This window comes from Heptranchias perlo, chromosome 18, assembly GCF_035084215.1.
Source record: "Heptranchias perlo isolate sHepPer1 chromosome 18, sHepPer1.hap1, whole genome shotgun sequence".
Classification (NCBI taxonomy): domain Eukaryota; kingdom Metazoa; phylum Chordata; class Chondrichthyes; order Hexanchiformes; family Hexanchidae; genus Heptranchias; species Heptranchias perlo.
Window position 1 is genome coordinate 38,772,705 of NC_090342.1, and position 17,278 is coordinate 38,789,982.

General features: G+C 40.1%; 1 protein-coding gene across 5 annotated transcripts in view; it reads left to right on the plus strand.

Moving 5' to 3' along the window:
- The window catches only part of atxn10 (ataxin 10), a 224,048-nt gene that overhangs the window by 202,724 nt on the left and 4,046 nt on the right, over positions 1-17,278 (plus strand). Inside the window, exons 11-13 of one of the 5 annotated variants that reach the window (XR_010966231.1) lie at positions 10,672-10,863; positions 11,696-11,752; positions 15,286-15,370. The exons of 1 other annotated variant lie outside the window; for it this stretch is intronic. Coding sequence is in view for 3 of the 4 variants with exons in the window: in XM_067999737.1 (XP_067855838.1) it covers positions 10,672-10,856 (185 nt within the window). In the remaining variant the exon portion in view is untranslated. Of the gene's footprint in view, positions 1-10,671; positions 11,577-11,695; positions 12,342-15,285; positions 15,371-17,278 lie in introns of those variants that run through there. 3 more of the 5 variants (XM_067999737.1, XM_067999738.1, XM_067999736.1) reach the window with 3 other exon arrangements.

Here is a 17,278-nt window from a genome sequence, read left to right on the forward strand (position 1 = left end):
CCTTAAAAACCACCTCTTTGACCAAGCTTTTGATCACCCCTCCTAATATCTCCTCCTTTGTTTGCCATCTGTTTTCCTGTATTATGCCTCTAAGAAGTACGTTGAGACATTTTTCTATGTTAAAGGCTCTACACAAATGCAGGTTGTTGCTTTCTATCAGCAGTGAGGGGAGGACATGACCCTGACAGCAGTGGGTGACAGAATCCCAGATCTAGCAGAACTGGTTTGTAACTTTCTAAAAGATCTTTGCAAACATTAAATTTGGTGTTTTGTGATTGGTTCCCTGAAGTGTATCTCTGTCTGGCTCCATTTATTTCTTTCTCTCTCTCTCTCTCTCTCTCTCTCTCTCATTATAATGCCTCTCTTGTTCAAAAAAACATACACACGAACATTTTTACCTGAATAAAGCTTTTGAAATTTGGCTTCTAGCTTTTCTTCAAATAATTTTGAAATGGAACCAAACAGATTTTGTTACAGACTGATATAAGCATTCTGTTAATTGGCTAGCTAAGATGCTACTGATTTTTGGAAGTTATGCATATGAAGTCCAAGCCCAGGCTTTTGAAAGAGGCTGAGGCCTTTTAAGTAAAAAGAAATGAAGGTAATTAAAGGCACAAAAGACAATTTGATGGATAATTTTAATAATGTTATTATAAAAATTAGCAATATTTTGAATTTTTGATTTTGTTTAATGCATTATTTTGGACATTAGAAATGTCAGTTACTCAGGAAAATAATTTTTTAAAAAGCATTTTAAGTAAACAAACCATGACAATTAAATGTTACCATGTTCCATTATAAGTGTTTACCTGGGCAATTTCAATGTTAAATGTTGATATAAAAATTTAGACTTAAAATAGTGATATAGGATATACAGTTTGTGGACAGGAAGTGTGTGCCATACATAAGAGCATGAAGGGGGAAAAAAAAGTCACTTAATGCTTTTCACCGTGCCTGCTGATTCCTAAAAGCATATAAGTGAAAGAAAACTGTTTCTTTTAGTTTGAGTTAAACATATCTCTTGATTAGAAAACTCATGGTTCAGTATTTGTCATGTTCTGATGAAGCAAACTATCTTTATTTCTGGAACAGGTCTGGGTGACACTATTCCACCAGCTATGTTTGTGAAATTACATGACTGCAAATTGTGTTTAATCCTATTTACATCATTGGAACATGTGTTTGTCAGATTATATGCTCTATGAACAAAAGGTACCATTTCATTAGTGGTTTACTGGTTAATCTGTTGGGTCCAACTAGATCTTGTCATTGGGATGTAGATTTTCCAGATGGGTAGGTACCAAAAATATTATTACAAGAGGTAATGGTAAATCAGATTATGTTGTATTATGGGTTGGTAATGTAATTGTGGCTGTGGTTCTACCAGATTAGGTGCACTGCACAAACAGTATACATCCCTGCCCAGTTGTTTACTTGACTGTGCATTATGTATTGTTGGGCCTTGTGGTTTACCACACTCATACAATGCAAACTGTTCTTGTGGTTTACTGGATTGTTCAGTACGCATTATATTGTTGGGTTAGTGGTTTCTCAGACTGTCTGCCACTAATGGATGACATCATTTGTACAGTTTATATTATCTGAACAGTGGTTGACTGGACATACGATTATGGTAATAGTAAGCCAAACAGAACAATCATGGGCTATCAAGTTTGGTCTTGGATGGTACAAGTTCAGTTCAGACCTTTTTTCCCCCCTCAAACAATAATAATCAGTTGTAAACAATTTTACAACACCAAGTTATAGTCCAGCAATTTTATTTTAAATTCACAAGCTTTCGGAGGCTTCCCCCTTCCTCAGGTGAACGATGTCAATAATAATCAGGTTTAGGAGGCCTTAGGACATCTTATTTCTGTATTTTCATCCTGGTGTAATTGTGTTTGGTAACTCTTACACTTAGCTAAATTGTATGACTAATGTAGTTTATATTGTGTGATTGTTCTTTCATTGTTGTTTCACAAAAACTCACTTATCTACAGAGGCAATATAAACTAGGATAACAAAACAGAAACATTATTTCATCAGCATAAGGGATGCATACTTGTATCTAACATGAAGAGATCATCAGTGATTTATACTCAGATGTATTCATGTCCTCATGCATTACAGCACTATGGCTTTTTCAGGTATTCACCTTCCTCTTCAGTATCAATAATGTAACGGGTATTCTGAACCAATTGGGACAGCAGTTAATAAGATGAACATCTATGTAAAAGTCTATGGTTATCTTTAAGGTCAGGATATCTTTGTAGGACTCATCAATGGCAGTCATTACAAATGTTAAGTACAAACTTTTAAATATTTGATCATATTCCAATATTGAAGATTATGATTTTCGTACAGTCTCCCAAATGTTTGTGGAAATCTTAGTCTGTTTTGACTCCCTTTTTATAGTCTTGAATACATAAAGTTGTGATTATGGGATGAGCTTATTTGTTACATGGATGGAAGGGTGTCAAACATGAGAAAAGTTGGGTAGAAAAAAGGTCATTCAGCACATCAAAACCCTACATAGCTCTTCCATCATATGTTCAGCTATGCTTTAAATTACCCTGTTGTATTTTCCTCCTCCTACCCTGCTAACAGATTATTCCTAACATTTATCACACTTTTGAATTAAAAAAAAATTTCTTTCTGATATTTGTTTTTAATTTACTTTTCACTCATTTCCACTTACTACTTCTCATTTTACTTTACTGATTTGGTTTTGAACCAATAACCTAAGTGGTTCAAGGATAAGATCCACAATCACCTTCTCAGAAGATTGGACAATAAATGCTGATTTGCCATCATTGCCCACATCCCAAGAACAAATATATAAAATTAATGTTATGCTAATGGACCTGTAGTCAACTGGGTTGTATTTGTTCTTTTTAAATATAGGTAGATAACTGCATTTTCTGGCATCCAATCCTGCATAACCTCAACAGTGTCCCACCATTGCCTAATGACAATAGTGTTGAATGGATCTCCTCTCTGATCTCATTCAACACCCGAGGATATGTAACCAAGGAATTTGTTGATCTTAAGTGCTTGAACTTATCAAGTACCTCTGCCATGCTGATTTACAAATGTTCTAGGATATTGGGTGTACTGCAGACCTGGATAGCAAGTCAGTATACCCTTCTCTACTAAATACTTGTAGAAGTTATTTATTTAACAATAGCAATATCACTATTTATCCTGTTCATTGTGTAGTAGATCTCACCCCAGTACTTTTTCAGATATTTTCTGGTATAAATTGCTTAAATCCCCTGCTGGTATAAACTGACTCAGATCTCTATTGAAGCATTCCTCTGCCTTCTTGTCAGCTGCTTGGTGCCTTATGTACCATCTATATCCACAGGCTTTTTTAAAAAAAAAGGTCTTTGGAAGTTTGTACATAAGTGCTGCTTGTGCAGATTCTTTTTTGTAAGTATAGTGACTCTCTGATGTTAAAGGCCAGCTTAGCTAAAATTTACCATGTGGATTCAAATGCTAAGCCTAGATCGCTGCACCGGGCCTCAATTTAAACCAGACTTAAGTGTTGGTCGTCTTGGACCAGTTTTACAGCATTCCCCAAAAACACTGAATAAACCTTATCACATAGTTGGAAACATTTGTGAAGATAGCCTTAAGAAATGCTACAGTTTTCTATAATTGCCTTTCCTCTGGGGACATTCCTGTTTTTCAAGACAGTGAAGTCTCAGACTGAAAAAAAAGTAGTAGCTTTGATGGGTTTTAAAACTTTGAAAGAAATCTTACAAAGGGTGGTGCAAAAGGAGGAAGATGAAGCACTGATATCCAGAAAATGTTTAATACAGCAGTCCTTCAATATAATCCTCTCTGATATACCAGTTAGACAAGTGGTACTGTTTGTGTTTCCCTTATTTTTGATGAATCCAGTTAGATCTTCCTCATTCGTGAACACCGTACAAACGTGTGTTGCAGACAGTTCAAAATTTGTTTTCATTCTTTCAGATTATCATTTTGTTATGCCAAATCAGCATGAGTACTTTAGAAACATTGCATTTCATAATATGTTTTAATGATTTAATTTAAATTTAAATTATAAGTAGTGAACTTTTCAGGGAGCAAACACATTCAGCTACATTCACCAATCCTGTGTTTCCATGAGGGAGCTGCGCTCAAAGAAAGTACAGGATTGGTGAGTTTTCCCTAGTGTGAGAAAAATATTTCCTATGAAGTATGGTTGGAAACACAGTGAAAAGTTATTCTTTCTTGCTCCCTCCCTTTTCCCACCTGCAAAAGAGATCAACTGAATAATTTGAACAGCATCCAGCTTTTATAATGAACTCTTGAGATGGACTTTCGAAGGCCCAGTACAGGACCCACAGCAGCTCTCAGGTGGCATAGGTCCTTCGGGGCTCGGGGAAAGCATATTGGGTTGAATTCTCAGGGTATCCTGGGAACTCACTCAGAAATGCCTCCAAAGCTGCCAGTGGACTTCGGGAGGACAGGCAGAAGACTCACCCACCCCATCCCCCAACTGGAATTTGGGCTGCATGATGCACAGGGTGGAATCCTCTTGATTTCAGGTACTGCCCAAAATTACACCCGCCCCCCACTCCATCTGTCTGTCCGTGAGCAATCTGCCCTTTGTCCTTGCATCCCTTTAGAATTTCAGGGCCATAGTCTTCAATGGGTAACTGTTAGACAGCTCAATAATGGTTTAAATTGCTAAATTAGTCCACATAACAACTGGGGAGCTGTCCCAACTGCCTTAAACTGTATGGTACAAAATAAAAATGCAACAACTACTTTGTCAAGATAAGTAACCCTAACTTTGCAGAAACCCATGTAAACACCTGTATTTTATTACTATTTAAACAAGTCAAAGATTATTTACTGAACTCCAATACCAGTGACTATTACAGACTGGTTTCTTGGGTCACATATAGCTAAACTCTGTGCCTCTCTCAGCATTCTCTGAAGAGCCTATCAAGGCACCCGCTGGTGGCTCCTTACAATGCAGCAAGTTCAACTGCCTCATACTCCTTCCGCACCAGTCCTTCCACCCATTGTCCTTGCTGGGGGCTAATCTCACCAACTTCTTTCCAGTACTGCTCAATCCATCCATCTTCCCCCATACCCATCAAGCCAAACCTCCCTCAACCCCCCGCCATAGCCATGAAGCACTCTCTCTTTAATTTCTCTCCCATCTCCCCATCACGGAGCTCATCTTGTCCGTGAGATCCACCTCCCTTGATTCTGAAGGAGAAACCTACAGTTGGGTTTCACAGTATTGATTTGTAGTTTGCTCCAACTAAAACACTCCTCCTCCTCTTCCAGTTGGTGTTCCCACCACATGTAGCATGATGCCCAAAGTTGTCACCATCGGCTATAATATGATAAAGACCCCCTAGCAAAATCACAGATCTTAATTTTTCCTTTTGACTGCTTTTCCAATATACTTGTGCTATCACATGAATTCCAATGATGATGTGTGAGAGCACTGATGGGTGACTTCAGTGAAAGGTTTGTGGGCTTTGACTGAAACTGCAATTACATCGTATCTGAATCTATCACAGTGCTGGAGTAGTGATTCTGTAGAACTATCCAGAGAGTACAGTTCAGCTTCAGAGCCCTCTGCTTTACAAAGTGTACTTTTCTGTTTTGTTCCTGCAAATAAAACTATCTAAAGTTTACATTATCTAAAATATCTTTAACATGAGTAGTGTGACACTTATGTGCCTTCAAACAGGCAAGTACTTTCATAGGCATTAAATGTCTTCCTGGTGCTGTGATAGAATTAGGGTGAGGAGTATACTGGATAATTGTTGAGTGATTGTTGTTGCATCATTCTACCTCTTCCATTTTTCACTGGAATTAAAAACAGTTTTGAGAGACAAGACACAACTGACAAGGTAACTGATAAGACATGGTCAGATTGTGTTTTAAGCATTCTTGTAATTTTGAGGATAGCTTCTCTCATGCCTGGAGTTTTTCTTTGTGGGAACAGGTGCGGTGTACTGATTATTTCAAAGTCGTCATCTTCAGTGTGAAGCTGTTGGGCAGTGTGATTTATCAGTGTGCTATCCAGTGATATAATTTGCGGCATCTCCAGTGTAAAGTTGTTTGGTAAATAACTTCCATCTTAAGCATGGCTTATAAGTGTGCGGTGCAGCACACATGAGTAAAATGGCAGCTCCAACGCTGAGTAATTTCTATTCCCTTCTCAAAGTAGTGTCACCACCCTGAGAACTTTTGAGCACACTCAATTTTCAAATCAGCTGGCTACAGATATAGTTCCGACACCATGTTGGCCACAAGGAAATGTTAGCATTGCAGAATTTGTCATGTCTGCTGTGGTACAGACCTTGAAGTTTTATGTGCTTTTATGTCTGTATTCAAACCATAATAATTTGTTGCAGGTCATGGATGATATTGCATGACTGTGGTGCTCTGTATGCAGACAACTTGAAGTGTCTTAGAGACACATTCACAATGGCAACAACATCTTTAAGTCAATTCGTTGCACCAGTTCCAAGTATAAGCTGTAAAGGCAGCACTGTAAGTGAATGCTGTTTTCTGTCACACGTCATTGGTTTGCTTATAGTTACTGCATTTACCTAAATAATCCGCTGCACTTCAAAAATAACTCAGTGTGTTAAACGTTTGAGATGTTGTGACATGAGATGCTATATAAATGTTAGTATTATTTTATACCAAACGCATTCACTGTCTGAATAGTGGCTTCGATGCATTGACTCTTGCATGCACTCAGCTCCCTTTTAAAATCTCCAAGTCATATGTTCATTTATGTTTGTGACATAAACGCATCCCTGCACTCACCCTTTACTGATTTTAACCCATATGCCAACCCTGCCTTTTGCCCCACCTCCTGAGAGAACCAAAAAAAACACAGACCTTCGTATTTCAATGTACACAGTCTGGACGGCATACCTGTTGGCATTCTGTGCAATTTCTTCAAGGCCACAATGTTCTTTCTGAAGTGGGGGGTGGGGGGAGGGGGGGAGGGGGGGAGGGGAAGAGCAAAACGGGGCACAGTACTCCAAATAAGATTTTACCAAAGCTTTGGATAACCATATGATTGTAGTTACAGTTTAATAATGAATGGTCTGTGCAGTACAGCCCAGGACTGTGTTTGCCTTGGCCTCAGCCTTCTGACACTACGTTAAAATTTTGGAGGAGCAGTGAACAGTCATTCCCTATCAATTAGCAATCTAAGATCCTGACTCTGCTGTACAATTTGATGTAGTCAGTGAATTTAACGACTGTGCTGCCACTGCCCTCCTCCAATTCATTAAGGAATAAATTGAACAGAAAGGGGCCCACAAGGCACCTCATGCATGACCTGATCTTATTGAGAAGGTACACCTTTTAAAACTACCCTTTGTTTACAGTCCCTGTAGCCAATTTGTTGCCCTTCTTCCCATTTCATCCCCCCACACCTTGAGACCTAATTTTAGCACACAATCCCTTATGTGGCACCTTTAGCTCCAAATATGAAAACATATATTGTTATAAAGAGGTGTTACATTTCATTGCTGATTGTCAATCTTCTCATATATGACTCTAGTGATGTGCTTGTGAGATTGTGGGTACTATCTCGGCCACTGTGCATTTGCATGCAATGAGCAAAGGAGCCTTTTAAGTAAATGGTTAAGAGTCGTTTTATAGTTTTTGCATGAATACAGGTTGTAATCTCCCTAAGTAGTAGCTCACAGTAGCTAAGCGGAAGCAAGAAAATTCTCTTCAGTGAAGCAGCAGAAGGGGTGAACTTCCTACGTGTGCTAAATCACGGCTTGCATTAACAAACTGGAGCTAAATGTGCCCACGACTGGGGAAATAATTGTTTTTCTTCTGTTAGATTTATCTATTTTTTGTTGCTATGCTACAGAGCAGTTTAGATAATTAACAGAAATAGCAGCCAAGTTTTTTTGGCTTCTAAGTGCACCCCCTCTCTTTAAGCATGAGAGCAGTCCGTTTCCATGGTATTTCGTTATTCTAAGTTAGAAAGTTGGCTACATTGTTTCACAGATGGCTTCTAACTTCAATCAGTGAATATAGAGCAATCATTGCTGCGTTTTCTTTTAAAGAACTAGTTTCTTGACATTCTTCATCTGTCTAAATTTACATTTATATTAAAGGTGCTATTTCTTGGAGAGAAACTTGGGCTTTCCGTTGGTAGATTTTTTTTTCTGTCTCTCATACATGGCTGTTAAATGGCAAACTCATCCATTTTACCAAAGATCTATTGTAAGTAGAATATGATTTGTTTATTTTTGGATAAAAGCATTAGATGAAACCCAGATCTATATCCAGCCAGCCCCTAGCTCTTGTGTATTTATTGCATTCTGTAGAGTGGAAACAAACAGGATCATGGCCTGGCTTGCAGTAACCGTGGAAACATTAGTAGCTTTTCATGAGGCTCAATATACAATGAGGTGCTCAAGTGTCAGAAGGATTAGGGATTTTCTTTAGCAATGTGTTTTATTTTCTTGTTGTCAGTGGGCAGATGAACAAGGGGGTAATGTGAACATTAAGTTGAACTTCCTTTAATCTCTTGTAGCACTTATGTTCTTCTAGTTATGCTCACAGTGGTTCAGAAATCTGAGTTTAATACAGTGCATTAACAAGTAGCTTCATGTTTATTCATGACCTGCTTTGTTGACACACAGGTGCTTGAGAGGGAAAAACTGATTAAGATGTTCAGTGTTTGGATTTCAAAATAAAATTAGCCAAATTAAAGTTTTTTTTTTAAAAAGCCGCAGAAGAGTTGGCAGAAAGTAGCCAGGCTTCTATCCCCAGTTTCTGCACGCCTTTATTTTGGTTTGTGCAATGAGTTGCAAGTCAGGTCCCGTGATTTCACAGGCGTTTTTCTTTTAGTTATTGTTTTTTAAACTTTATTGTTCTGCAAAATAAAAGAATAAAACTGTAAAGACAGAAATTACCGGCAGAGAAAGTGGGGTCAATGCTGGGGAAAGAGACGGGGGGAAATCTAATCTGGCATTACAGATGTGATCATATATTAGTGCAAATTCAGTTTCTGAAATTGTTCCATTTGTTAAGAATGTAGGAAAACTCCATGGCTGCTGCCATGTTAAATACTCCTGAATTGGCACCGCTTGTAGTTGTTAGTTTCTGTCTAGTTAGGTGGTTATCAAGAAATTGAAGAGGAGGCATCAGTATTCGTTTTCACTATGAACAGGTACAAACATTTGTATTTAAGATAAAGCTAGTTATTTGCTCACTAGCACACTTCATACTCTGAGTAAGGCGTAATGTACAGGTGAAAAGATGAGTACGGTGTCCAACCCTCCTTCCCCACAGCCCCCCCCACCCTCCCCAATTTTTCAGACAAGAATCCGTAATCTTGCATTACTGCAAGATTGAATTTTTGCGGCTTCAGATTCAGTATTCTTTCTATTGCTATTTATGTCGGTTTTGATGCCAGCTATTTCCAATAATAGTCAGAAGTGAGCATTTCAGAAACACTTCTAATTTTGTAAAAAAAAGTTAAAACTATTTGTGTTTTGAAACTATTTGTTTTGTATTATTACTTGTGTTCACATCATGTACAGTGTGCACACACCTTCTCAGAGGACAGATAAAGCAGGTAGGTGCATTGCTTTTGTTGCCATTAACTAAGTCACATCTTTATAGCCAGCTGGATTTGTTAAAGGTTTTCTTATCAAAATAAAAAACTGTTGTCCAAAGCCTTAATTCACCTGTAAATTGCTGGTGCAAACCTATAATGGTGCAAGGGTTCAGAAGAACAGTAGGAGCTCCAAGTTTTCTGCTTTATAGGCAAGCAAAAGTTATGCAACAGCACTCCGAGAAAGTCAGCAGAACACTCTGGGTTCAACTCCTCAAGCCAAAATACTCAAGCAACCCTTCAGAAGATTAGATAAAAATGGCTAGAAGGTAAAAGATCTTGAGACCCACATTACGGGGTGATTGTGGCCCAATCCCATTAAAGCTGGTGCAGTATCCTCCCAGAGAGCATTCGGCAAACATCCGAGGGATTTCAAAAACTCACCTTGCGCAACACTATATGAAACTTTTAGAAGCTGTGGGTTTTCCTAGTTTAGTCTGAGACAAGACAAGACAATCAATCCTCTTGTTGCTGCCCACAGCATCAGTTAAAGCTAATCCAAGGGTCTCATTTATTTTAAGGTGCCTTTTCTCCACTCCTCCAATGAAGTAACTGCCAGTGGTGACCCTTGGTCCTATATAATAGTCCAATGAACCCTGGTTAGTCAACTTCAACCCTGCTTTAGGCATGACTAAAAGAAATATACTTGTCCCCATATAGGGAGCAGAGGAATAGAATGGTTTGCAGGGAGAATCAGAAGGCAACCATTGTATTCCAGATCACCAAAATGCTCCTGGTCTCTTGCAAGTCTGTAATACACAAATTGAACAATCACAAATTGAAAAAAATTGCATTATTGTTTTGGTATAATAATGGGCCTGACCATGTTTGATGTATCACAGGATCTGATCATTGGAAGACTTAGAAGCTAGTCTATTAGGGTGTACATGGCTGCCATTATAACTTCTCCACCATTAGTCAAAATTACTTTGAAGGGGCAATGGTAGAGGTAGCGACATGTTGGTGAAGCATTCTCTACTCTGTATCAAGATGTTGTAAGACACGTTCCTTAACTTCATGCACTGTAGTTGTGAGCCAGTGGGCAGTGGTTACGATCCGAATCCTTACAGAGCGGAACATGCAGAATCAAGAAGAGATATCCCAGATGGCACGTCAGGGTGTGGCAGATAGTGCCATGCTAAACAGCATGGGATTACAGGTTGAAGAGCGAGATGGGAAACTTTACTTGAAGTCGCAGGAAAAGAGCTCATAACTGCACGGTGAGAAGGGTTTGGAAAACATTGTCGCAACACGGATTTATCGATCTGTTTTTCTAGTCAGTTGTCACAGCAAGAGTAAAATACAGACTTACAAAAACAAAGGGGAGCAGTGATGGAAAATGTTTTTTTTGTTTAAAGCAAAAAATGTTATTTATTACCCTTTAGATTGTCATCAGTCTGGAATGGTAGAGTCTCACAGTACTGTGATATGCAGGTTGAAGACTGACTAACGATAAGAATATTAATTGTACAAGAGAATGGTACCTTCAGAATATTCAGGATTGAAACCTAATTATAGAACAATAAATCGCTCTGAATTATACATGACTCAACATCAAATGTGGATACGTGTTAAAATATTAAACGTGGGCTTGGGAGGAAATCAAACCAACATGAAACACCTTAATGTCATGCAGATTTCACAAAGGAACTGATTAAAGAGCTGTGGGGTTTAATGTGGGAAGCCAAATTATGGGAATTATTTCATATGATCTGTATTTGCAGAGAAATGTTAGCATTTGTCAAATCCACACAAAATGTGTAGCCAGTAAAACAAAAGTAAGATTATCGTGATGATTCCAAAGAATTAAAGGCTAAAATCAACTATACAGACTTTTCCTATTTATAATTAATGTTTGTGTTTATGTATGAGCTGATGCCAGTTGTAGACTTCTCATTATCGAGCACAAAAATAACCACTCATAGTGAAACAATGTCTTTCAACTTTTTCTTTTCTTCTTTATGTTTACAATAGTGTTAATAACTGTTACGACTGTTAAAGTATATGTAATGGCATATTAAAATGTATTCTTGCTGACTTCTATGTTTTAAGCACCAAAAGGAAAGGAAGGACAGAGTTCCAATAGTTGCATCTGCCAATCAGACTAAAGTAAGTAATGGGGCCTTGCTAATTGGAGAGTCCATTGTAAGGCATGCTGATTAGTTTGATATGCAGAGGGAAGTCAGTCTTGGGCAGTTATGTTTTTTCGGGGCTAGGGTTAAGGATATAAATACATGATTTGATGCATAGTGTGTTACTGTCTGTAATTACACAATAGAGTTGTAGAGGCACTGGACACCCATGGTGAAGAAGAAACTTGGAGCCAGAGAACCTGAAGTTATTAATATGGTGGGTGCAAACTAGACCAGGGTCGCGATGAGAGGTGGCTAGTTTGATGGGACAGGGACAAACTAAAAACAATATCCTGTTTGTGAATCATTCCTGTCTCGGCCCCCTTTTCCCCCTTCCCTCCTTCCGCCATTCTTCCCTCCTTCCGCCATTCTTCCCTCCTTCCGCCATTCTTCCCTCCTTCCGCCATTCTTCCCTCCTTCCGCCATTCTTCCCTCCTTCCGCCATTCTTCCCTCCTTCCGCCATTTAAAACCTCTAAGCCCACACCCTAAAAATTGCACTTGGTATTGCCTCCCATGTGTAACAACACACCAGTGCAAGTAGTATATAATAAAAATAATTATGTCATTTTATATTTTTTGAGTGTCACTTTGGGCAGAAGGTTGTATTTATCTTGGCAGCTATCGCATTGGACGTGTCATGAGACAGGAAATTGAGACGTACTGTAGTAGAAGACTTGTTTTCACAGAGGTTGGGATCATGTTGAAGTTTGTAATGCGAGTGTGAAGTGTGACGGGATATGTGACTGGTAGAAAGGGGAGGTTGGGAAAATACAAAGCATTAAGAGAGCAAAAAGATCAAAACAATTGTGCTCTCCCTCTCCCTCTCCCTCCTCCTCTCACCCCTCTCTCTCCACTGTTGTCGATGGTGAATGAGAGCTAATAGGCAGCTCAGTGATCTGGTCGGGAAATCTGACCGATCCACCACAGAACTGAGCCGTCAGCGTCACCTTGGCAGTGCAAGTGATAATGGGGGTGGAGGGGGGCACAGAGGAACAGGCAGCAGATGGGATGATTTTTTGGGGGCCAGAGGAACATTCGTGCTCCTCCTGGTCCCACAAAAATCATCTTTTCAAAAAATGTAACCATCAATATTTTCTGAGCGGTCTCTGGTGGTCTCTTTAAGGACCAGAGGTTTGGCTGCTTTACCATCAGTTCCAATGGGCAAAGCGCGCCCAGCACTCGTTCTGTCCAGTGGAAGTTGAAAATTACATCAGGGTCCGAAATATGTCATAGGACCCTGATATGAATATGTTAATGAGGCAGCCTCCTGTTCCGAGCAAGAGCCTAGTCGCCTAAATCGAGGCTCACTCGAAAATTGCATTGGGCGGGCCTTTGGCAGCAAGTTAGCTAAGTTTTTTTTTAATTCATCTGGCTAGCATGCTGAAAAATGGGGTGGTATAAAGACAAAAATCACCTCACAGAATTTACAGCTGTTACAGAAAGTAAGTGTGACAAACTGGAAGTGTGTGCTAGACACAAAATATACAAATAAATATATAGACACACATCTAGCAATAATATATTAAAATCAGTAGATATGTCCGGTGCTCCATTTTAGAGAGAGGGTAACTATTTTGCAAGGGATTTTCCAATGTCAACAGTTAGGCAGTTGGCAGTTTAATAGAGATTCCTATTCTAAACTTGATGTGGAGATGCCAGTGATGGACTGGGGTTGACAATTGTAAACAATTGTAAACAATTTTACAACACCAAGTTATAGTCCAGCAATTTTATTTTAAATTCACAAGCTTTCGGAGGCTTCCTCCTTCCTCAGGTGAACGATGTCGAAATCGTTCACCTGAGGAAGGAGGAAGCCTCCGAAAGCTTGTGAATTTAAAATAAAATTGCTGGACTATAACTTGGTGTTGTAAAATTGTTTACAATTATTCTAAACTTCACAGTGAGGTGTCACAGGTCCCCATCATGCAGCAGGTCCAGCTGTAACACCAGATGGAGCTGCAGAGCCTCCACATCCCCCAGTATAGCTGCACATGCCTAGCACAATACTACGGCCTCCCTGCTTGGGTAGAGGTAAGTTTAAAAGAATTCATCCTCTTTTACTGTTTTTTTAACATCAATTTTAATATATCATTTTGCATTCTTTTGTTTTGTTCTCCATGTCTCCCAACCGCCTCCAGCCCCGTTGTGGCTAACTCCCCTGGGAAACAATTTCAGCTTTGGGCCAAAGGCTTCGCTCATCGGCAGCCTCTGATTTGATTTCAAACTCAGGGCTCGGGCCCTGCTTGACGCACCCCACATGAGGTCGTTATTGTGCTTTCTTCCACACCCTGGTGTGCCTTGCCACCTGCTATGCTTCACCCTGCCCAGTATTGCTCCATCAAGCTCATGTACCTACCCTGCTGTTAGCCTTGCCACTTGGCTCCAAACCCCAGCATCACCCCTCCCTCCAATCACTAATCCTCTTTTGGGCTTGGGCACCTGCCTTGCTGTTGGCTTTGCTGTCCAATCCCAATGCCAGAACCCACCGCAAGCAAAATTTTTATTCCCAACTTTACCACCCAGACTCCAACAGCAGTCTCCAAAAAAAAACCAAATAGCCACAAAATACAAACATAGCTGACAGTCATACTAACAGATTGTGACAGAAGTGGAGTGAGTAAGGGAAGAGCGACAAACATCAGTAAACAAATAGATGCACAAATCAATTAGACAAATTAAGCTTTGAAATCAGAATATCTGAGAGAGAGAAAGATCATGGAACAAAAAGCCAGTCACACAGAGATACAAATCCAGCAGGAAGATAATCAGCTAACAAACAAAGCAGGGACATACATTAGAGGGATAGAAATAGATTGGGAGACACATCATAAGACCATCGCAAAAGATGGATCGATCATGTATGAGAAAATTAGTGATTTGGAAGTGAGAGCCAAGGGACAGAAAAGTCATGGCAACAAAATGAAAGAGAGACAAAGATCACAGGGTGAGGTGACTCACTGAGCAATGCCACAGGAAATTCATTAGTACACATATATAAAAACATATGTACAAATATACATCTACATTCATCTATTTATATTTTGTTAAAAACCCTGTGTGCTTCACTGAAAACTATGTAAACATTTTCTATGGGAATTGTAATGTTAAAATGTCAACAATGACCTGCTATTATTACCTGTCGTGCAATTAGATGGCACTCAAAGTGGAATTCCAGTGTTGTTCTGATTACTGATCTGTAACCGCTCCCTGTCGTACCGTTTTGTGGCACTGTATCGTCCCCCACAAATCACTCAAAATGCTTTCTGAAAAATATGCTTTATCATTTTTGTGTTTGTGTGCACAGGCTCAAATTGTTTTCCATAGACAGTAGCCCTGGTCTGGCAATAATGTTGGTTTGCTTTAAGCATGAGAATGCATGTCTGTGGCCATCTTTATGGCATGAGTATATTGTAAAGCACACTCACTACAGTGGGGGGGAAAAAAAATCTTGTTTTCTGAGTAACTCTGCTGGCAAGTTCCAGTCACTGCATATCATTTTCATGCACAAGTTCGAGCAGGACTTCTTCACTGCACAAGACCTCCAACCAACACTATACACCAGATACATCGACGACATTTTCTTTCTATGGACCCACGGCGAAGAATCACTGAAGAGACCACACGATAACATCAACAAGTTCCATCCCACCATCAAGCTCACCATGGACTACTCCTCAGAATCAGTTTCTTTCTTGGACACACGAATCTCCATCAAAGACGGGCACCTCAGCACCTCACTCTACCGCAAGCCCACGGACAACCTCACGATGCTCCACTTTTCCAGCTTCCACCCTAACCACGTCAAAGAGGCCATCCCCTATGGACAGGCCCTGCGAATACACAGGGTCTGCTCAGACGAGGAGGAACGCGATGGACACCTACAGACGCTGAAAGTCGCCCTAGTAAGAACGGGATATGACGCTCGACTCATCGATCGACAGTTCCGACGGGCCACAGCAAAAAATCGCATAGACCTCCTCAGGAGACTAACACGGGACGCAACCAACAGAGTACCCTTTGTCGTCCAGTACTTCCCCGGAGCGGAGAAACTACGCCATGTTCTCCGCAGCCTTCAACATGTCATCAATGACGACGAACACCTCGCTATGGCCATCCCCACACCTCCACTACTCGCCTTCAAACAGCCACCCAACCTCAAACAGACCATCGTTCGCAGCAAATTACCCAGCTTTCAAGAGAACAGCGTCCACGACACCACACAACCCTGCCGCGGTAACCTCTGCAAGACATGCCAGATCATCGACACAGATACCACCATCACACGAGAGGACACCACCCACCAGGTGCATGGTTCATACTCCTGCGACTCGGCCAACGTTGTCTACCTCATACGTTGCAGGAAAGGATGCCCCAGAGCATGGTACATTGGCGAGACCATGCAGACACTGCGACAACGGATGAACGGACACCGCGCAACAATCGCCAAACAGGAGGGTTCCCTCCCAGTCGGGGAACACTTCAGCAGTCAAGGACATTCAGCCACCGACCTTTGGGTAAGCGTACTCCAAGGCGGCCTTCGAGACACACGACAACGCAAAATCGTCGAGCAGAAATTGATAGCCAAGTTCCGCACCCATGAGGACGGCCTCAACCGGGATCTTGGGTTCATGTCACAATACACGTTACCCCACCAGCGAACAAATGTTATCTGTTTTTAATATAACGGGTCAGTTGCTGTCTTTTCTATGTTTCTACCTCTCTATCTCTTTTTTTTTGTTTGTTTTTTTTTGGTGATTTGTATATTCTGTGAGACCTGGCAGGTAACACCTGTCTGTCTGCACACTGATTGCCTTGGCAACGGGCAGTTGAAAAAACTGTCTGTAATCACCAAGCATTGTTCTGTGAATTATAAATGCGACTTCATTTCGAGGATTTCATTTCCACATCGTTCACCTGAGGAAGGAGGTAGCCTCCGAAAGCTTGTGAATTTAAAATAAAATTGCTGGACTATAACTTGGTGTTGTAAAATTGTTTACAATTGTCAACCCCAGTCCATCACCGGCATCTCCACATCTTATCAGAGGAGACACATGTAGTGTTCAATTTCTGTTCACACAGTAAAATCTAAGGGAGACTTTTTTTTAAGTGGAAACACCAATAAATCTCTGATACCATTCGATGCACTGAAAATGTTTCACCAATGTGCAACATTCAAAAGCAAAACAAACCTAAGAGCTTGAAGTTCATGAAACATAGCAACATCCAACAAATGACGTAACAAGAAGCTGCACAAATTTTACATTTAATGTTTTGCAGTTTGTTTACATTTCAAGGTACAGTCTATTCTTAATCTGGAGCTGCTTAATTTGAATTATCTGTTCATTTGAATTGAAATTGTGCTAATACAGCTCTTGTGCTGTTTTATTGCTTAATTTGAACTACTGAATAATTCAAATATTTTTGAGTTAAAAGTGACTTTAAATTAACAGGAGCAGACCATACTCAACTTCCGAATTCTAAACAACCTTTTTTTTAAAAAAA